The 22,058-nt window shown below is 41.7% G+C and overlaps 1 protein-coding gene across 1 annotated transcript in view; it reads right to left on the bottom strand.

Moving 5' to 3' along the window:
- Positions 1 to 4,254: 4,254 nt before the first annotated feature.
- KLB (klotho beta) overlaps positions 4,255 to 22,058 on the bottom strand; it is a 35,251-nt gene continuing 17,447 nt past the window's right edge. Inside the window, 4 exon segments of the mRNA XM_029235583.1 lie at positions 4,255 to 5,238; positions 8,138 to 9,281; positions 15,742 to 16,010; positions 18,809 to 19,319. Of these exon segments, the coding sequence (XP_029091416.1) occupies positions 4,847 to 5,238; positions 8,138 to 9,281; positions 15,742 to 16,010; positions 18,809 to 19,319 (2,316 nt within the window). The 3' untranslated portion in view covers positions 4,255 to 4,846.

Here is a 22,058-nt window from a genome sequence, read left to right on the forward strand (position 1 = left end):
AGTGACTGGCAACAGTGACTGTGGTTGTTCATTATTGGATGAAGAACTTTGGGAGATGTCCTGAAGGTATGTGTAATTTTGCAGAGGCACGAATTTGAATATTTGTGAGGGCAAGTGCCTGAGTCGCAGTAACCTTGTGTGAAAAAGCAGCTGAGAAGTAATACAGTCTTAGTAAGAATTAGAAGATGGAGTTAATTTATATTCATGATAAACATGGTTGCTGTGGCCCAAGGTTCTCTGTTTTAGCGTAATTTCAGCCATTTACTCCTATGTCCTAGTCCTTGATATCTTAAACTTAACAACCCTTCCATAGTCTCTTCATTCCATGTGTCATGCTTTAGATGCACTACCGTACTAGACTATCTTAACTCAATACGATTGCCTCTAAATCTCTTCCTTGATAGAAACTCCAACTTTCTGATTTCTCAGGCAAAACTTAACATTCAAGTTTGATTTCTCTAACATCCTGTGTGTCTAGTCTGTTAGAAAAATCTGTGGGCTGTGCCTTCAAAGTAAGGTATGTTCAGGGCCTAAGCAAGGAAAAATAAAACCCATTTGGAGCATAAGGATATTAAAAGATCTTCATTTAGATAAGTGAAATTAATTTTTATATTGAGTTAATAATCTTTGGTTTGATAACAATGGTTAAGTATGAAATGGATGAAATTGTAAATGCAAGTTTTGCTTTGAAATATTTTAGATGAGGTTTGGGGTAGGCATTGGATGGGGTTCTAGGTCTAGGGTTTCAATACATTGATATTTGTTGAAGCTGAATGATGGGGATTCATTATACTATTCCTATTTGCATAAAGTTTTGAAATTTTTCACAATTAGAAGATGAAACCAAAACCCTTTAAACTGATCCACCCTTGCTCCTCCCTCCCCCATCTGTTCTCAGTAGTAGCCAGAATGCATTTTTCAAACTCCCTCATAACCTTTCTGACCACACTGACTGAGCTGACCTTCCTGCTCCTCAGTACCACTGCCTTAAAGCCTTCAAGTTGTCTTTCCCTTTGGAGTGACAGGTTATCTTGAAGTCTATAGTCCAGTGTTTTCAGTGAAGCCTACGTTGACCCTCCTATTAATTGTGCTCATTCCTCATGCCCATCCTATCATACCCTTACCCTGCTAAACTTGTTTTTGTCCATTGTATTTATAATGTAATATTAATAGTTTACTTTGTTATGTATTGATTGTATGCTTTTTTCCTGCTAGAGTCTGACCTTCATGAGGTTGTGGTCTTTTCTATCCTTTCTACACTGGGATATTCCAAGTAAAGAACCTGGAAAAATGTCTGGCATTTAGCTGTTTGCTGAGTGAATGGTTCCCAGATTGCCAGGGATATTCAAGTTATGCAGATTCAGTAATAGTAATGGGACTAGAAAGATGTTTTGGAAAGTGTTGACAGAATTTGAGGGTTGAGGAAGTAATTTCCAAGTGGCAATATTGCAGAGGGATAGAGAGGTGTTACTGTTGAAGAGTGTCAGCATATAGGCGGTAGTAGCAGCTGTGGGAGTAAGTGTGATGCTCTCCAAGAGTGAAGTGGGTGGTGTGATACCTTCACAGCATTACTATTGCAGTCTGGTTGTAGCTAAGGAGTTATTTCCATTCAGTAATTTGGGTGTGGTAAATGAAAGTCTAGTTCTCCCCAGGGAAGACCTCCATGTTTTCTGTGTTTACTATGGATAAGCACATGTGTGTTTTTTCAGTTTTGAGGTGTAGGAGTCCACGTTGTATAATCAGAAAACATACTCAGGAGTAAGTTACCCAGTTGGCACACAGTTTGCGAGGATGGGGGAGGCAGTGTTGGGGCACAACCCAGTTACAACACCAAACCCATTCACATTCCACAGTTCTTAAAACTGACCAGATTGTTAGTTGAATATAAATAATCAGCATAAACCGGTTTATTTGGAATAAATTACATCGAGAATTAAACACTAGTCACAATGTACTGACCTCATTTTCCAGAGGCTATTTAAACACCATAGTTGTGATATTTCCATATGTATCAGATTTTTTAGTGAAAGGTCACATTGAATACAACAGTAATGTAACAATATACAAAGTAACACAAGCTACATTTTAAAATGATTTTCTTCCAAGTCTCAGAAAAGCTTAAATTTAAAGATCTTACCCTGTCAAAAGCTATCAACAGTTCCTAATTGACCCTTTATGATTTTAAAATGAGTTTAAGAAAAACCTGAATAGTAAATATAATTGATCATGAGCCAGATTTAAATGTTTACCTAGGGACTTGGTACGACGATGGCTTAAACCAGTGGTTAAGACTGCACTTCCACTTCAGGGGGCGGTGGGTTTGATCCCTGGTCGGGGAACTAATTCCCATATGGTGTGGCCAAAAAAAAAAGTTTAGAAAGAAAAAAAAAAAGTAAAATAGTTCCCAAGTGGCCAAAAAAAAAGGGAAGAAGGTAAGCATTGGGTTAGGGACTTTACTATTTGCAAGAATTTATGGCAAGGCAACAAGTTTAAAAAAGGGGGTCATAAGTCAAGCTTAAGCACTAAATGTAAAGACATAAAATAATGCTGTTTAGTGGAGTTATAAACAATGAATACAAGATACTTTAGTCAAAACACAAAGTAGAGACCATAAAAGCAAAATTTTAATTCTAAAGCTTTGTTATTCCTATGACAATATGCATTTCTTTTTCAAAACCTTGGACGTTAGAGGTTAAAGGGTTGATGAGTTGCTCAACTGATAATCCATAAAATTAAAATAATTGACTAGTTATTGTAATTGTGTATAGCCTCAAGCCCAATAACTAAGTGGTTCTCAAAAAGAAAATACAAAAAATTCCTTGCATAACCTAAAATCTAAGTTTGAAGGAGGGATGCAGTTGGAACAAGGAGAATAGAAGAACACATCTGCCAAATTTTACTATTTGAAATTGGCCAGCCAGAGATAGCAAATTGATGTCTCATCACTTTTGCATTTGTTTGAATTGACCAATTGTTATTTGTATCTTTGAAAATGCTGTTATCAATTAGTATCTCAGTTATGTAGGAAATAGCTTACCTTTGACTTTTTTTAAAGATTTATTTATATTTACTTATTTTGGGCTGCGTTTGGTCTTCGTTTTTTTTTTAAATGAGTGTGTGCTCCTTTTTTAAAAATTTATTTTTTGGCTGCATTGGGTCTTTGTTACTCGCTGGCTTTCTCTACTTGCGGCGGGGCCTACTCTGTTGTGGTGCTCGGGCTTCTCGTTGCAGTGGCTTCTCTTGTTGCGGAGCACAGGCTCTAGGCACGCGGGCTTTAGAAGGTAGGCTCAGTAATTGTGGCACACGAGCTTAGTTGCTCCGCAGCATGTGGGATCTTACCAGACCAGGGCTTGAGCCTGTGTCCCATGCATTGGCAGGTGGATTCTTCACCACTGCTCCACCAGGGAGGGTCCCTCCTTTGACTCTTAAAGTCAAAATTCAGGAGAGTAGACAATGGTTAGTTATTTAAATACTGACTCACTTAAAGAATGTGTATAAATGGGTTTAGATTCAGGTTTTCTTCGAACATTGAGAATACAGTGAATGAATATTAAGCATAGAGTTCAAGAAAGTCAAACTGCAAATTCAGGTTTAAGAATTTGCTTAATCCTAGTTTCAAAAGTTGCAATGTAAGAATAGTTTCCACTTATGCAGACCACCAACGTTCTGAATTGTGTCCAAAGAGACACAGTTGAGAGGTCCAGATATGGCTGCAGTCTACAGGTCTCTGTGCATGTGTCAGAACAGTGAAGCACTTCAGGGGAGAGAGCAAGTCTTATGGGATAAATGGTCCTTTGGTAACTTGATAATTAAAAACTTTTCGTCTTTTTAGAATGTTTTAATTTTCCTAAGTATGATACATCTTGTCACCTCAGAAAATTCAAGTGAAGAATAATGTCAATTTGTCTAAAGAAGTTGCTGTATGTGTACGGTGAGGTTGAGTGACTTCCCTGTCATCACAGGCAGTTGGGTCTAGCTGGGTTTTTTTTGCGCGGTACGCGGGCCTCTCACTGCTGTGGCCTCCCCCGTTGCGGAGCGCAGGCTCAGCGGCCATGGCTCACGGGCCCAGCTGCTCCGTGGCATGTGGGATCTTCCCGGACCGGGGCATGAACCCGTGTCCCCTGCATCGGCAGGTGGACTCTCAACCACTGCGCCACAGGGAAGCTCTCTTTTTAATCTTAGTCATCTGATCTTTAACATAAGATGAGTTTTGGAAATTAAATGTTATTTTTTAAAAATCATCTGGAAAAAGAGACCTCACAAAATTAGTTGTTTTGTGAGTGCTTAATTTTTATTGAGAAAAACTAAGGGATTGATGTGCTACAGTCTATATTGTAACTGGCTATACACAAGCACTACTTACCCTATGTTTTCTTTCCATTTGAGAAACACCCTGACCAAAGGAAAGCACCTTGTTAGAAGTGACAATTTATCACTGACTATCCTGTGTTAAGAGTTAAATCTCTGCTATGGAGTTAACAAAGTTGCACTTTTTTCAAAACAATTTCTTTTATCATAAGTAGCTATTGGTATTCCTACAAAAAAACTGTAGAATAATGATAGGAAACAGCTCATCAAACTCCATGAAACAATGTATCAGATATTCCTCATACCTTACCTTCTAGGGAAGCCTTTACCTTAGATCCAAGAACTGAATTCACTGATGTTAACACATAAGGGAAAATTTGAACCACACAGCAGAGACATCTATTGTCATTACCTTGGCTATCACTAATATCTCAAAACTTGTTTTTCTACAGTATAGGTGTGTCTTCTGTAAGTTACTAGTGTATGGAACTGGAGTGAATTTTTAAACTTTTCCATCATGCAGACAAATATGGTAGGATCAGCTTAGCTGAGAACTCTCATGGCCTTTTTTTAATGGTATGTGTTGTAAGTTCTTTGCTTTCCAAAATTTTCTTCTCTTTCGCTTATAAAAAACGGTAATTGATAAAAGTAGAACCAGGGTGGAGAAGAAACAACATCCAAAGAATATCAGTGGTTTCTTCTGTACAAGAAGTAAGCAGACAATACACTCTGTGTTTCTTTGAGTCTGACTGCATCTAGGACTACTGTTCTTAGAAAGGATGCCATTGTTGCTGATCATTTCGTTGTAAAACTGGATTGAGGATTTAGCTTTGAAATCAGATGTGAAGAATCCAAATCTGGGTCTAGATTTTTCTTCAGTCAGTTTGAATACATAATAGCCTTTAATTTTGATTTTATCAATCAAGTATGCTGAAAAATACCAGAAATGAACATTATTAATCATAAGTGGACTGTAAAATATCTTTGAATAAGAATTTAGTTTTCATTGAAACAATCTGAAACTCGTGCCCATAAAATGTGATTTTCATTAAAGGTTTTTTTGACATTCTTTTATGATCTTAAGATGAAAATATGTGTAATGCTATAACATTAAAAAGAAATTTGAAGTAAAACTTTGATCTATAATAATACAAAAACACCTGGAGGAAAAGCAGATTTAAGAATTGGAGCCATGAAGCTCAAAGGACTTACTGTTACTTTTGTTCCTAGTGTCAAAAGCAGAAAAATCTTGCCTATTTGGCCTGATTTTAAATCTCAGATGTGCCCTTTGTGCTGCCCAATAACTACACTTGGTTTCCCCAGCCATTTACTCTAGCTCTCCTCAACTTTTTTTTAATAAATTTATTTATTTTTATTTTTGGCTGTGTTGGGTCTTTGTTGCGCGTGGGCTTTCTCTAGTGGTGAGTGGGGGCTACTCTTAGTTGTGGTGCCTGTGCTCATTGGCGGTGGCTTCTCTTGAGCACGAGCTCTAGGCACGCGGGCTTCAGTAGTCGTGGCTCGCAGGCTCTAGAGCACAGAGGCAGTAGTTGTGGCACACGGGCTTAGTTGGTCCGCGGCATGTGGGATCTTCCCGGACCATGAAGATGCAGTCTCTTCTGCATTGGCAGGCGGATTCTTAACCACTGTGCCACCAGTGAAGCCCTCTCCTCAACTTTTTCACACCTTTCTGTCCTCAAACTGATAGACCCTACTCTCTCATCCTTGCTTTGAAGTGATGACCTTCCTCCCTACTTCTGCTGAACTAAAGCTCTCAGAGGAGAACTTCAGTCTCCTATAATCACATCTACCCACCTACTGGCATCTGCACTGGTATTCTGCTTTCTCTCCTGTTACTATGGATGACCTATTCATGCTCCTGGAGGAAGCTGACTTCTCCACTTACACATTCACTGTTTATTCTCGTCTACTCAAGGACATCGCTCCATTGTTCTTTCTCTTTTCTCATGTATTTTCCCTCACTACTGGATCATTTCCATATAAATATGCTATAACTTTGGTATCTTAATAAGCAAAAACAACAACCTCCCTTGATTGCACATCCTCTAGTTATCTTTTACAGCATTGGCTCCTGTTCAGTCTTTTTTTTTTTTTTTTTTTTTTTACTGGTTTCTCAGGGCTCAGCCCTCTTCTCTATGCTTGCTTTCTTAGTGATCTCCTTCAGCTTTATTGTTTTAAATACATCCATTTGCTCTTGATTCCCAAGTTTGTGTCTCAGCCCCAGACCTCTCCTCTGAACCTGAGGTTCATATCTGTTAGCGTACTTGACATCTCTAATTGGATGTCTAAGAGACATCTCAAACTTAACCTTTGCACAACAAACAACTCATCTCCAAAAACCTGTTCCCCAACCTGATAAATGGCCACTCATCCTTTTAGTTACCCAAGCCAAAATGTTGGAATCATCTTTCTTCTCTCATACCCACATCCAATCCTGTTTGACTACCTTCAAAATACATCCAGAACCTGGCCACTTCTCACCATTTCCACTCTTAATAGCCTGATCCAATCCACTGTTATCCTTACCCAGACCAGTGCAATTCTCCCTGTTTCAATTCTTGCTCCTTTACAGTGTATTCACAAAGAGTAACCAGAGTAATTCTTTTAAAGTGTGAGTTGGAGCATATCACCCTTCTGTTTAAAATCTAGTCTTCCTATTTCACTCAGAGCCACAGTTCTTACAGTGGCCTACTAAGCCCTACCTGATTTGCCTCTTCCCTTACCTCCTTGACCTCATCTTCAGTTACTTTTCCCCCTTGCTCATTATTTTCTAACTATCCTGACCTCTTTCCTGATCCTCAAATAGGCCAGGCATGCTCCAACATCAGGGCTTTTGCATTTGCTCTTCTCTTACTGGAACGCTTCCTTAACTATCGGTTTGCTGCCTCACTTCTCTTTGAGGATCTTTGAGGTTCCCTAGCCACTCTATTTAGAATTGTAACGACTCTCCTGTCTCCCACCCTGAGGCACCCTCTTCTCTGCTGTTTTTTCTCCACAGACTTTTTCACCCCTGACATGCTATATCTTATACTTGTTTGTTGACTCTTATTCCAGAAAAATATAGGCTCCATAAAGGACAGTAATCTTTATTTTTGTTCAGTGGTGGCATAGTGCCCAGAATAGTTTTTGCCCAGACCAGTTTTTGCCCATACTAGGTACTCAATAAATATTTGTCAAATAAATGAATAAATTTCTAGGAACTTTTGCAGCTTCAACAAATTGATCGTGAACATTTAAAAATAATATTTTTTAAAAATGTGATATTAACCGATGCTGGGAGGAGTATGTGAGATAAGCACTCTCAAACACTGCTGTTTATAATATATGATCCAATAATTCCATGTTGGAGAATCCATCCCAAGGAGATCACTAGAAATGAAGACAAATTTATATACAAAGATACCTATTTTTTAGTAGTTGAAGAAACACCTAAGTATCAAACATTAGAGAGGTGGCTAAGTACACTGAGATATGTCCCTATAATGAGATATTAAGCAACCATTAAAATAATGTTAACAAGGAACTTTTAATGACAGAACACATTTATAATGTGATATTAAGAAAAAAGTTGGCTACAAGACTATATTGTATGAGCTCAATTGTATTAATGATATCTAGTCAGCACGAGTCTAGGCACTTTTTTCGGGGGTGTAAGATTTCAGGTTTTAAAAAATATTTTTCTGTACGTGCCAAATTTCCCATAATGAGCTGACACTGTCTGTCATTAATGAGCCTGTTCCCCTCATTCTTCTGTTCATATTATCTGGGAATGTCATACTTCACTGTACCTGAAATAGCCCCCGAACCTCACCTTTCAAAGCCTCCTGAATGTATTTCTCTAAGTAGTATTTTCGGAGTTCATCATTTTCCAGAGACTGGTCGTCGATGCCACTGGCCGTAATGTAAACATCCACGTCTCCATAGTTCCTCTGGATCCACTTCAGCACCTTGCGCTCTCCCCAGGGTATCACGGCCAGGCGGGTGGGGGAGCTCAGGCAGGTGATGTCCTGCAGAAACTGGATGTCCCTGTCCGCGTCGTAGTTGCTGCCGTTCTGCCGCTCGTGCATCACGAACCTGGTGGTGAAGTGGTTCAGGGCGTAGAAGTCTGCAGTGCCCTTGACCAGCCTCCTTTCCTCCTCGGTGAACTGAGGCAGTGCGGAGCGCGTGAGCCCTTGCCTATTCTTGGAGGTGATGTACTCCCTCATGGCCAACGGGTAGTCCCCAGTCTTGAAGAGGGGTTCTGCGAACCAGGCGATTTCGAACTGGAGGAAGCGCTCGGCCGCCTTCCAGTGCGAGTCCGCATAGGGATTGGCAGGTTCGGCCCAGTCCGAGTGGAGAGACAGCGACACAACCCCATGCTGTGCAGGCCTGTACTGCTGGTCGTAGAGGTGCCAGGCCAGGGCGTGGGCGATCATCAGGTGGTGGGCTGCCCAGTAGGTGTCATTACTAGAGCGGTCGTAGATGTCACTCAGCCGGTTAGGCTCGTTGATGGTGATCCAGAGCTTCACGAGGTCCCCCAGCTCCTGGAAGCACAGGTCAGCATAGTCCTGGAAGGCCTTGGTGGTTGACCGGTTCAGCCACCCTCCGCTGTGCAGCAGAGGTGCGGGGAGGCCTAGGTGGGCGTGGGTTGGATAGTACAACGTGACCATTGAGGAGATGTTGAGCTTTAGTCCCTCACTGACCACACACCTGTAGTACCTCAGAGCCTGTCGGTTAACCGTGGACAGGTTGCCAGTGGGAAGGATTGAGGGCCAGTCCAGAGCAAATCTGTAGTGGGTGACTTTCATTCTTGCCAACATCTCAAGCTGTCTTTTGACACTGACAAAATCCGTGCATTGAGCTGGTCGTGTTTTCAGCCTCACTCCTTCCACTCGGTGCAACAGTCTGTTGCCTGTCACATTCCACACATACAGGTGAGGATCGCTGAACTGTGGGGAGGAAGCCACCGACTCTGGCTGTGAAAAACAAGCACATTCAGGTAAAGCACACCCTGGCAGACAGACTTGGCATACATCCTCTGAGAAGAAGAGCCTGATCTTATTTTGCCTCTCACTGACAACAGAGAAAATAAATGATGCACATGTCCTTCATAACAACATATGTCTTCCTGCTATTCTGGCGATGTCAGAAAAAAGGCCTGATGGGTTATCCTCCCTCTCAGCCCTTGAAATTTACTGGGGAGACCAGAAAATGTAGAGAAGGAACTACACCCAGGGCTTGCCTTGGAAAACAAGTTGTCTTTCAGAAAACACTGAGAAGGGACTTTGCTGGTGGCACAGAGGTTAAGAATCTGCCTGCCAAGGAAGGGGACATGGGTTCGAGCCCTGGTCCGGGAAGATCCCACATGCAGCAGAGCAACGTAGCCTGTGCACCACAACTACTGAGCCTGCTCACCTACAGCCCGTGCTCTGCAATAAGAGAAGCCACCGCAATGAGAAGCCCGCACACTGCAACGAAGAGTAGCCCCTGCTCGCGGCAACTAGAGAAAGCCCATGTGCAGCAACAAAGACCCAACACAGCCATAATTAATTAATTAATTAATTTTAAAAAAAAGAAAACACTGAGAAGCTGTTTTCCAGTTTGTCAGTCCTAAAAACACAGTAATGTAGTAGGGGTCTCTCATGTGATTCTGTTCAAATGCATCAGGAAATTGGCTTAGTCCTCTCAGTTAAAAGGAGTCACAAAAGATGGACCTTCCAAACCCTGCCATAAATTGAAGGCAAAGTTAACATTCCAGTTGTCGAGGATTTCACTGAGATAGGCACTTGGGTTTAGAGGGGACTGGTTGACCCCAGCCATGTTTCCTAAAAGAGGACAGTGGGACAGGGTGGGGAATGACCCCTTGCATTTGCTGAAGGCATCTCTCTAACACACCTTATTTGAAAAGTCCAAGTGATATCACATGTGCATCATTCTGTTTCTCCCCCACCCATGTGCCTGTGAGAACAAAGCATTTATTCATCTAAAGGGAGAATACTCAACACCCTCCTTACATAAGGTACTTGAACTATGAAAAGAGAGGACCCTAAAATAACCGTGAGAAGCTCCCAAGTTGACTCTTGGATCTGATGGCGTCCCATTCCCTGCCCCTCCACCAGGGAGAGAGCCCTGGATTCCTGTTCTAATTCTGTCCCTTTAAAACTCAAGGCTTGGCAACTCTGTATAGTGACAGAGCAATCTCACGCACCTCACAGGTGTGATCTGGGCAACTGCTCTGTCAACTCTAAAGCACTCTACAAACATAAGGTACTTAAAACTTGGGTTTAGTTTTCCTTGCAATAATTGCCAGCTAGGCCCTTGAGTCTAAATTAAAACAGAAAAGGGCTTAAGAAAAACATATCCAAATTCAAGCTTAATTAAAAAAAGTAAAAGTTCTGAACTTGTTTTAAAGTGCTTTCTCTTCCCATGACTGAATTTAAATACACCTGGAATAAATGGGTAATTAACCTTTGGTAAATATTTTCCCTCTAATTGTTTTCTCGTGTGTCATCTTTCATACTCTAATTACAAAATCATATAATTCCCACTTGCCATCTGCCAGCCAGTTATCTAGAACATTAAACTGAGAGAACATTGATCATGTGAGCATTAAGGTAAATCTGTATATAATTATTTGAGTAAAACCCTCCTAGCCTAGATGGTCAGTTCCAGTGTTTTGAAATCGCAGAGCATCATGATATTGAAAGGGTATTTACAAGGGAAATCCTGCCATAAGGTAAGGCAAGATCAAATGAAAAATCTCTTACTTTTTTTTTTTTTTTGGCCAAGGCACAGTTTGCAGGATCTTAGTTCCCTGATGTGGGACTGAACCGGGCCACGGCAGTGAAAGCGCCGACTCCTAACCACTGGACTGCTAGGGAATTCCCCAAATCTGTCTTACTTTTAAAAATATCCAGAAAGCATTAGTCTTAGCCAGTGTGTGATTAATCTGACAGTAGATATAGTTAAAGTTTTGCACCCTGATCTCAACCCTGGCTCCCAGAGCTTGGTTCTAAAGTTCTATTTTCCACTAAAAGGATCCCGGGTTTTTTGGAGTAATGGCTTTTTCCAGGTCTGGGGCAGGAAAAGAATGAAGTGATGCTGGTACATCTTGTTCCAGAAAAATAAGGAAGTGCTTAAAATCTAAAAGGGAAATGTCAAAAAGACACAGGAGCAGCTTGAAAGAGTCCCATTGGCCAAATTTGAGAAAATTTGAGTAGCAAAAGGCCCAACGAAACAATGACAACAATGAATTATAACACATTGAATTTAAAAGAATTCACCTAATAAATATAGAAGGAATAATCTAATTAGAAATTCACCATTTTGCAATCTACAAAGTAATAATTAATTCAGGCAAGGTTATTGTATCAATGTTAAGACCATTGGTTAAATGTTGTTGGGGAACAGGATATTTATATGGTCTCAAAGTATCACCATCAGATTAATTCTTAATTACAAATGGAAAAGGTACTTTTCAGTTAAGAGATCTGGCAAATGCCACCTTAACCAAGAAATCTGGTGACTATTACTTCAACTAATGTCTTCAGTAATGAAACAAACTGATTTTATGTGCCTCCTAATTTGATGTATGGGAAATACACAACATCATCTATGTAGTATTATTTCCAGAAGTGCTTAACTAATCTAATAAAGAAACAGAGAAATCCATGAAACACTCTACAAGCAACTGGCGTGAACTCTTCAAAAGTGTCAATACCAAGAGATTAGGGGGATTGCTCTGAATTAAAAGGCTAAAGATACACAACAACAAATATGTGTTCCTTATTCATGATTTTAAAAAAAAGGTTTTTTTAATCTATAAAGGACATTTGGGGGACATTTAGGAAAATTTGAATATGGATTATATGTTGGATTATATTGAATAAATATTAAATTTCCTGAGTATGATAATAGTATGAGATAGGAGAATGTCACTGTTCTTAGAAGACATATGCTGAAATATTTTGGGGTAAAGTATAATGATGTCTGCAACTTTTTAATGGTTCTGAAAGAGAGAGAGATAAACCAAACATGGCAACATGTTAACAATCAGCCAATCTTGATGAAGGGAATATGGGTGTTTATTGTACTAGTTTGAAATTTTTCAAAACAAAATGTTGGAGAAGAATATTGAAGGATGGGCTTCCCTGGTGGCACAGTGGTTGAGAGTCCGCCTGCCGATGCAGGGGACACGGGTTCGTGCCGCGGTCTGGGAAGATCCTACATGCCGCAGAGCGGCTGGGCCCGTGAGCCATGGCAGCTGAGCCTGCACGTCTGGAGCCTGTGCTCCGCAACGGGAGAGGCCACAACAGTGAGAGCCCCGCGTACCGCAAAAAAAAAAGGATATTGAAGGAAGAAAAGGTTGGAGGAAAATAAGATGTGTGTGGGTAGGCATAGCAATATTTTTAAAATGTTACTTTCACTTTATTAGTCTTCCTATAGAGAACATCTACTCTTTTGCCTACCCATCATCTTTTCATACATCATCTGGCTGAGTTTTCATAATGCACCCTAATTTTTCTTGGCGAGCCACTCATCCTCACTCCTGGTTTAAGCTCAAGGGACACTGACTCCTTGATGGGCTCCAGGTGTGAGCAAGAAACCCAGGCCTGATTGATCACAGAATTACTTTCCCCTGACCCAAGTGATCAGCTCTTTCTCTGAGTAATAGGAGTAGGGTCCTCAGAGGGGGCAGACATTCACAGTGTCAAACACCGGGGAACAGATGGGTCTTCAGAGGAAGCAGGAACTTACAGGTTGGGTCATGTACAGGCTGGAATTCTTGTCTCCCCTGGGGCCTCTCTTTGCTGGGTCTGGAATTTTGGAAAATATAAACCTACTTGAAGTGGTATGGAAAAGATGGGCTGCCTGTGCCATGTGGAGGAGGAGATAGACACTGGGTAAGTAGGTGGCTCTCCAGAGGACACAAACTGAAGGTGAGTCACTGTGTTTATATTACTCTCTGTATCTTTGCCCCTTTTATCACCTCTGCGCCTTTACTAAAGTCTTATTTAAATATCGATAGGGGTTGAGATTCATAACTTTGCCCACTCATGGTTTGGGCCCTTTTGTCTGGTCCTATCACTTGCACATCTTGTTTTTCCATATGCTTCTAGAATACAGGTAATAGTGTGGTATTGTGGGGTCTTATAGCATAATGGTCAGGAGACAGACAAATCTGGGTAACCCGGACAAGTTATGTAACCTACCTAAACTTCAGTTTCTTTGCCTATAAAATGAGGTTTGGTTTTTTTTTGAATTTTATTTTATTTTATTTTATTTTGCAGTATGCGGGCCTCTCACTGCTGTGGCCTCTCCCGTTGCGGAGCACAGGCTCCGGACGCGCAGGCTCAGCGGCCATGGCTCATGGGCCCAGCCGCTCCGCGGCATGTGGGATCTTCCCGGGCCGGGGCACAAACCCACGTCCCCTGCATCGGCAGGCGGACTCTCAACCACTGCGCCACCAAGGAAGCCCTTGAATTTTACTTTATTTATTTTTTATACAGCAGGTTCTTATTAGTTATCTATTTTATACATATTAGTGTATACATGTCAATCCCAATCTCCCAATTCATCCCATCACCACCAACCCCCCTGCCACTTTCCTCCGTTGGTGTCCATACGTTTGTTCTCTACATCTATGTCTCTTAAAATGAGGGTTTTAAGATTAAGTAGACAGGGACTTCCCTGGTGGTGCAGTGGTTAAGAATCTGCCTGCCAATGCAGGGGACATGGGTTCGAGCCCTGGTCCGGGAAGATCCCACATGCCGCGGAGCAACTAAGCCCCTGGGTCACAACTACTGAGCCTGCACACCTAGAGCCTGTGCTTTGCAACAAAGAGAAGCCACCACAGTGAGAAGCCTGCACACCACAACGAAGAGTAGCCCCCGCTCACTGCAACTAGAGAAAGCCTGACCGCAGCAAAGAAGACACAACACAGCCAAAAATAAATAAATTAAATTAAAAAAAAAAGATTAAGTAGACAGAATGCACATACATACAGCGGTTAAGTGCTTCAAAAAATAGTTATTATTATTTTGGAAAGAGCATTGTGCATCTGGGGGCTTGAAGTTTGCCTGCTACAGTTCTGCCACTATTTGTGTTACCTTGGGCAAGTCACTTAGGTCTCAATTATTAATTGATGGGTCTTACTTTCCTCAGCTATAAAATGAAGGATTTGGAGTAAGAGGTTTCGAAGGGCTTACCTGGCTCTAAAAGTTGACCTTATTCATGCACTATGCATTGAGCACCTGCCATGTGCCTTACATTGCTCTAGTAAGGCATACAGCAGGCAGCAAAGCCTCAAACCTCTCCACCCTCTTGAGGAGAAAGTTTGCATTCTTGTAGGGGAAGACAGGTGATCAGTAAGAAAAATGTGTAAAGTGGTTATCAGGGGCTGAGGGTGGGGGAAATGGGGAGATGCCGGTTGAAGGGCACAAACTTCCAGTTATAAGATTAACATGTTCTGGGGCCCTGTTGTACAGTATGGTGACTATAGTTAATAATATTGTATTACGTACTTGAAAGTTGCTAAGAGAGTAGATCTTAAATTTTCTCACCACAAAAAAAGAAATGGGAATTGCGTGTGATGGTATGGAAGTGATAGCTAATGCCATAGTGGTAACGATTTTGTAATATATAAACGTATCAAATCAACACATCATACTCCTCAAATTTACACAATATTGTATGTCAATTGTATCTCAGTAAAGCTGGAGAAAAAAGGGAATTGTGTAATGTACATAGTATGCTAGAGAATGATGAATGCTATATAGGAAAATAGAGCAGGAAGGGGGAATGTGCACTGATAGTGATGGAGTTATGCTTTTTGGAGTGGAGGGAAGCCTTATTGAGAAGGTGATATCTGAGTAAACATCTGAAGAAGGTGAGGAATGAGACAAGTCAGGAGACCCCACTGGGGTATAAAGACTTCATAAGGCAAATAATCCAAATTTATCAAATAAGAGGAATCACTTAAATAAAAGGCCACTAACAATTTGCTTTTGACAAAACAAAAATCTAGGGAATTCCTGGCGTTCCAGTGGTTAGGACTCCGTGCTTTCACTGCTGGGGGCATGGGTTCAGTCCCTGGACTAAAATCCTGCAAGCCGTGCAGTCCAGCCAAAAAATTTAAAAAAAAATCTATAAAATTATTTTCCTTTAATTTTGACACTACTAACAAATGCCTTTCACAAAAATGACTGTAAGTTCACTCTAGACTGTATACAACTTGAGGGCAGTATGAAAAGCTCTCAGTAAGCATGAATTCTTCCTCTTCCTTCCTCTTTCCCTAACTTCCCCTCATAACCTCCAGGTGATCATGGTATTTGATATTGTCTGATGGCTATCTCCTAGATGTCACTGAGCAAAGTGAAAGAAAATATTGTGTACTATTTGCACCACTTTATAGTTAATTGGTAAGTAGCCACTTACCTTAAGGACAGATTCAGTGACGCCCCAGGAGAAATCACAGGGAAACTGACCCTGCACATCTGGTGTGGACTCTTTCAAAGTGAAACCATTTTCTTGTATGATCTGTTTATAGTAATGTGCTGAAGACTTGGGCTTTCTTTCTTTTTGTTTACTATTAAAATCCACATAAAATAATCCTCGGCGAGTGGTGTAAGCATCCTGCCATTCAAAGCCATCCAGGAGGGACCAGGCAGTGTAACCAAACACTCGTATTTCATCAAACTTGATTGCTGCACAGAAGGAAAAAAGCAGAGATGTTCAGAGGACTCTACACACTCTGGTTCATGTTTACGACTTCACTAATGACATGCCAGGGGCAGCATATTGTGAAACCAACCTTTTTCCTAAATTTGCAGGCCCAATATATCAAATAGAAAATTTATTTTTATATTTTAAAAGGGGCAATTATTTTCATCTAGAGTGGTCTTCCCAAGTGAATGACACAGTTAAAGGATAAAATTTAAAACATTCCTGAGGCTTAGTGTGCAAATCTGTGTCAGAGGACTTCCCTGGTGGCACAGTGGTTAAGAATCTGCCTGCCAATGCAGGGGATGTGGGTTCGATCCCTGGTCTGGGAGGATCCCACATGCTGCGGAGCAACTAAGCCTGTGCGCCACAACTACTGAGCCTGCGCTCTAGAGCCCACAGGCCACAACTGCTGAAGCCGTGTGCCTAGAGCCCGTGCTCTGCAACAAGAGAAGCCACCGCAGTGAGAAGCCTGTGCACCACAAAGAAGAGTAACCCCCGCTCGCAGCAACTAGAAAAAGCCCGCGTGCAGCAATGAAGGCCCAACGCAGCCAAAAATAAATAAATAGCAGTTGAGGATTTATAAGAAGAAAAAAAAAAAGTAAAATACTGAATTAAAATAGTTAAAAAAAAAAAATCTGTGTCAGAGGGCATGATGATTTCCAGAACCCTTTGGGACCAATGTAGATGTCTGCTCGTGACCAAGAGTTTCTCATTTCAACCTTGGGCTGGTTCACATTTGTGGACAAACTATCTTCTGTGAAACAATCCTCAGGGACTGAAATATCAGCTTTGAGAATGAGCATGTGTGAATGTAGATTTAAGGAGGAGAAAGAAGCACAGTGATGTAAGAGAACAAGAACTGACTGGGCCGAGGGGCAGGAGGGGAGAGGGCTTGCTCTACTGTGCTCCTGGGATGGGGCTATTGGGCAAGTTTCTCGATCTCTTGTTTCCTCATTTGTAAATAGAGAAGTTTGGAAAAGATGATCTCTCAGGAACTTTCTAGCTTTAAATTCAATAACTTTTAGGAACTAGATAAAAATGAAATATGCAATAAAAACAACAAATACCCCAGTCAATCGTGAACCATTTTTCTTTTCTTAAAAGCTTTCATTTTCTCATGGTAATGTCTCATTTCTGCACTTTGGGGGTTTTATCACTGATATTCTTTTCCTAAAAGGTGGAGTCAATGTCAAGGGAACTGATGTCAAGAGATTCTGATGTGGGACTTCCCTGGTGGTCCAGTGGTTGGGACTCTGTGCTTCCACTGCAGGGGGCGTGGGTTCCATCCCTGGTTGGGGAATTGGGGTCCTGTATGCCACATGGCACGGCCTAAAAAAAGGGGTTCTGATGAAATAAGTATGTTTCAGCAGGCCCTGGTTCTAGTCTCTCTGGTGTCGTAGGGTCCTGAGGAGTGGTGGAATGGTAACGCCTGGGGAATGACACCACTTTTGCCAAAGTGCTTGGCATTTGGCTCAGGCCCTGTGGGCAGAGTCCTCTGCTCTGGAGGCCCCCATGTGCATGTGCCCCGTGGCTGGGCAAGGCTCTGTTCCATGTGCTCCTCCTGCAAGTTGGGACAGCACATCTTGCTCTCCCTGAGGACCCTCCCTGAACACTCTCTTCTGCAGAACAAGGGAGTTTTCTCCAAGCTTGTGACATTTTTTTTCTTTTGGCCATGCTGTGCCACTTTCGGGATCTTAGTTCCCTGACCAGGGATCGAACCCGGGCCCTCAGCAGTGAAAGCCATGAGTCCTAACCACTGGACCTCCAGGGAATTCCCTCCAAGCTTGTGACTTCTAAAGAGAGCTACAGAGTTGTAGAAAGATCCACTGAGAATTCCTTTATATAGGAGAGAGATGGAGCCCAACTCTGTGGGAGACAGAACATCATAATTCGAGCTTGTCCTCTGCTTCATTATTTCAATCAGCCACCTGCAGATGTCACTACCTGAGTAAAGGAAAAGGAATGAGGGGATGGGCAGGGGTTAGACAAATATCCAAGAACAATAGAAGCTGCTCACCTTAGCCATTCATGGCTCATTCATTGTCTTCAGACTTTTCGTCATTGAGTCATGTAGTAGAGTAAAAGGAGCACAATCAAAAAAAGCTTTCAGCATCTTAGACTAAAATGCTACTGTTAGAAAAGTTTTGACATGTCTCCTTTAGCACTATGTCCTTTTAAAAGGAATGAAACAGCATCTTGTTGCCAATTAAGGATGTAGAGTCTAAAATTATTGTTTTCAAAACTTTATTTAAAAGGACACGAGAGTGGGACTTCTCTGGGGGCGCAGTGGTTAAGAATCCACCTGCCAATGCAGGGGACGTGGGTTTGATCCCTGGTCCGGGAGGATCCCACATGCCACAGAGCAACTAAGCCCGTGCGCCACAACTACTGAGCCTGCGCTCTAGAGCCCGCGAGCCACAACTACTGAGCCCACGTGCCACAACTACTGAAGCCCGCGTGCCTAGAGCCTATGCTCCGCAACAAGAGAAGCCACCGCAATGAGAAGCCTGCGCACCGCAACAAGGAGTAGCCCCCGCTCGCTGCAGCTAGGGAGAAGCTCATGCACAGCAATGAAGACCCAATGCAGCCAAAAATAAATAAATAAATACATTTATAAAGAAAAAAGGACGAGAGTCACGTTAAAAAATTCTGTCAACATTGGAAAATAGAGAAGTCCAACAATGACCAGAACAACAATAATCATATATTCAAAGGTGACTTTAAATACCCTATAGCATAAGTATTCAAGACAGTTGTTTTGAGCTAATGTGCAACCAACCTTGGAGAACCTGGTTGAGGAAGTTCTTCATCATGTAGATGGCTGTGGTATCCTCTGTTTTCACATGACTGTCTGTGAACCAGCCATTCTCAGTGATCAGGATTCGGGGATTGCCATATTCCAGTTTAATCCAGTTCAGCACATCTCTTAAATTGAGGGACACATTTTGTCCCATTTTAGCCATGGTGTTGTAGGGCTTGAAATTGTTGGGTCCAAAGGAAAAGGCAAAGAAGTCAGCTGTGCCCCTCACCTCATTCTTCTCTGCTTCAGAGAAAAGGGGTAGAATGGAGAACAACTTCTTTTTCATCACCTCTGGATAGTTACCATCCCCGTGGATAGGGCTGGCAAACCACCCGAGCACAGAAACCATGGATTGTTGGCACTTGAGTATATCCATTGTGTTTTCTGATCTGTTTGGTTCAATCCAGTGGGATCCCAACGTGATTGATAACAGACCCTTCTGATGTGGGCGGAAATTTCTATTGTAGTTATGCCAAACTTTCGAATGAGCCTAAGAACAAGAAAATATTGTTAATCTTTACTGTCCTTACTCAAAGGGTTGTGACTTGGCTGATAGAAGGTCTTCTCGTGGACAAATTAGTGAAGCGTCGGGTGCTGCAGGGGAAAGCTGCCAGGGCACCCTGATGACCGCAAAGTCTGCTCTCTGTTCACTTCCCCTGTGCTTCCAACCTAAAGCCTCCCGTATAGGATTACCGAGAGGCAGGCAGAGAGCTCTTGTCCCAGCTCCATCTTACTTCTCCTCTCCCTGGCTCCCTTCCGGGCTCTCTCAGGACTGGGTACGGTGAGACACTATGTGGATTATAGGGTTTCTTCCTCTGCATAGAAAGACTCAGAGCAGTGCTCTTTCATTGTTCTACAGAGTCTTCTTTTGGCCCTAACTTAGAAGTCCAGGATAATACAATTTCTATATTCTGTAAATGGATAATAATAGAGCTTACCTCCTAGGCTTGTTGTAAGGATTGAATGAATTAACGCACTCTAGAATGGTGGCTGGCACACAGTATAGCTCTATATAAGCCTTAGCTATTATTACTATTATTATAAAAGGGTGGCAGGCATGGCACAACTCAGAAAACCAGTGGAAATAGTGTAGGATTTGGCATCAGCACAGTTGGGCTTGAAGTTCAGGTATTAACTATAGTAGCCTTAGATAAGGCACTTAACCTGTCTGAAATCTCTTCGTATCCTCAGCTGTAAAAGGAAGTTAAAAATAATAATACCCTTTGTAAAGTTGTTGTTAGATGTAGAGCTAATGTACATATTAAATATGTAGCATAGAATAGAGCACCTAGGAGCTACTGCCTAAAGATGGATGTTATTATTATTGGTCCCCCTGGAATTTACATTTCCTGTTGCATTCACTTAAAACACCCTGGGAAGAGATATGGGAACATAGGTATATGTATAACTGATTTACTTTGTTATAAAGCAGAAACTAACACACCATTGTAAAGCAATTATACCACAATAAAGATGTAAAAAAAACAAAAAAAAACAGAGCCTCACGATCAGTTTCCAGTCTATTTACTAGGTACTTACTGATCGCTGACTCAATGCCTGTCTTGCCCTGCCCTGAGAGGCTGAAATAAATGGTGCAGGGATTTGCTCTCAGGAACCAATAATCTTAATGGGAAAATAAAACTAAAATGTATGAAAGAGAAACATATAAAACTGAATAAAATAAGACACTAAATTAAGGCAGAGGCATGGTTCAATAAAGAACCATGAGCTAGCTGTATGGTTCTTAACTTGAGGACTCCAGTTAAGGACTCAAGGCCAGTTAAACGTGCAAGGTCTCCTTCCTGCCTGGCCAGCCAGAGCTTGCTCCTTTATGTATCCGCCTCTCCTCCTCTCAGCACCTGACTTGCTTGTCTCTTAATGGCTCTTCCCAGGACTGCTAATTTCTACTCTAATTGGGTGTTTCTAAAACAAGGGCACAAACCCTTACTGTTTTTAACCCACAAAGTCTGCTTTCAGTCTTGTTCTTTAGCTTTCCTTTTGCTCATTGGAGATGTTTTATATTGGGCTGAATTATCCAAAAGTGCCTTTTTGAAGGTCAAAAACAAAAAAATACAAGCAATGACTCAAACTTAATAGATCCTGTGGACATTAAAAATGTTCCATGAACTCTGTTAGGTGGGGAAAGATAGACATTAATGTAAGGGCTGAGGATTCCAAAACTGGTGTCTCCTTGCTTTAAGCAAGAATAGCTAATTTAAATAATTCCATGAAAGATTTTCTGAAGAAGTAGATGCCTCAAGGTATTACCTCTATCTACCTGTTCTTACTCCGTTTTCATTGGAAGATCCTGGAACCACTTAGCACCGAAATGTTCCCAAAGATCCTTACGAACGTCCTTCTCAGAAAAGTGTTCAGGCTGTAGCCTCCTCCCCTGCCTCCACCCCTAGGTTCCAGCTTCTGAAAGGAATCTCAGGGCAGCCCAGGGCAGATTCCACCTTAAGTGGTCTCAGCAGCTCTTTCTGGACTTTTCTGGGGCTGGAATCATAGCAGAAAGTCTTTTTTTTTTTAACACATTTATTAGAGTATCATTGCTTTACAATAGTGTGTTAGTTGCTGCTGTATAACAAAGTGAATCAGCTATACATAGACATATATCCCCATATCCCCTCCCTCTTGTGTCTCCCTCCCACCCTCCCTATCCCACCCCTCTAGGTGGTCACAAAGCACCGAGCTGATCTCCCTGTGCTATGCGGCTGCTTCCCACTAGCCGTCTATTTTACATTTGGTAGTGTATACACAGCAGAAACTCTTAACTGCATTTTTCCTGATTTGAAACAAAAGTAATCATGCATTACTAGAATTCACAGGGAGGCATTCTTTGCTTTATTCTAAGCGGTCACTTAATCCCTTGGTAGCCTCAGCGCTTTCAACCATAAAAGCCACAATGAGTGATCAGTACGCCTCTTTAGGGTGGGTGTGTACCTCTTATGTGTAAACTGTGAAGCACTAAGCACACGTAAGATTCTGAGCCATAAACTAGCTGCCTTGTGAATATGATGCCATCAGACACTAAAGGGAGAGTGAGATGAAATTAGTATAAATGTAATAAACCAGTCCTAATAGCAGTTAACCGGTTCTAATAGGGAAAAAAAGCAGGGGGGCTTTCCTTTGAAATAGATATTCTATTGCATATTTCTGTAGCTATATGAAAGATGACCTAAGCTGTGATGACAGACATGTACCTTTGCGATAGCTTTCCAAGGGAGTT

Source organism: Monodon monoceros, unplaced genomic scaffold, assembly GCF_005190385.1.
Source record: "Monodon monoceros isolate NGI ecotype Baffin Bay Population unplaced genomic scaffold, NGI_Narwhal_1 Super_Scaffold_20, whole genome shotgun sequence".
NCBI lineage: Eukaryota > Metazoa > Chordata > Mammalia > Artiodactyla > Monodontidae > Monodon > Monodon monoceros.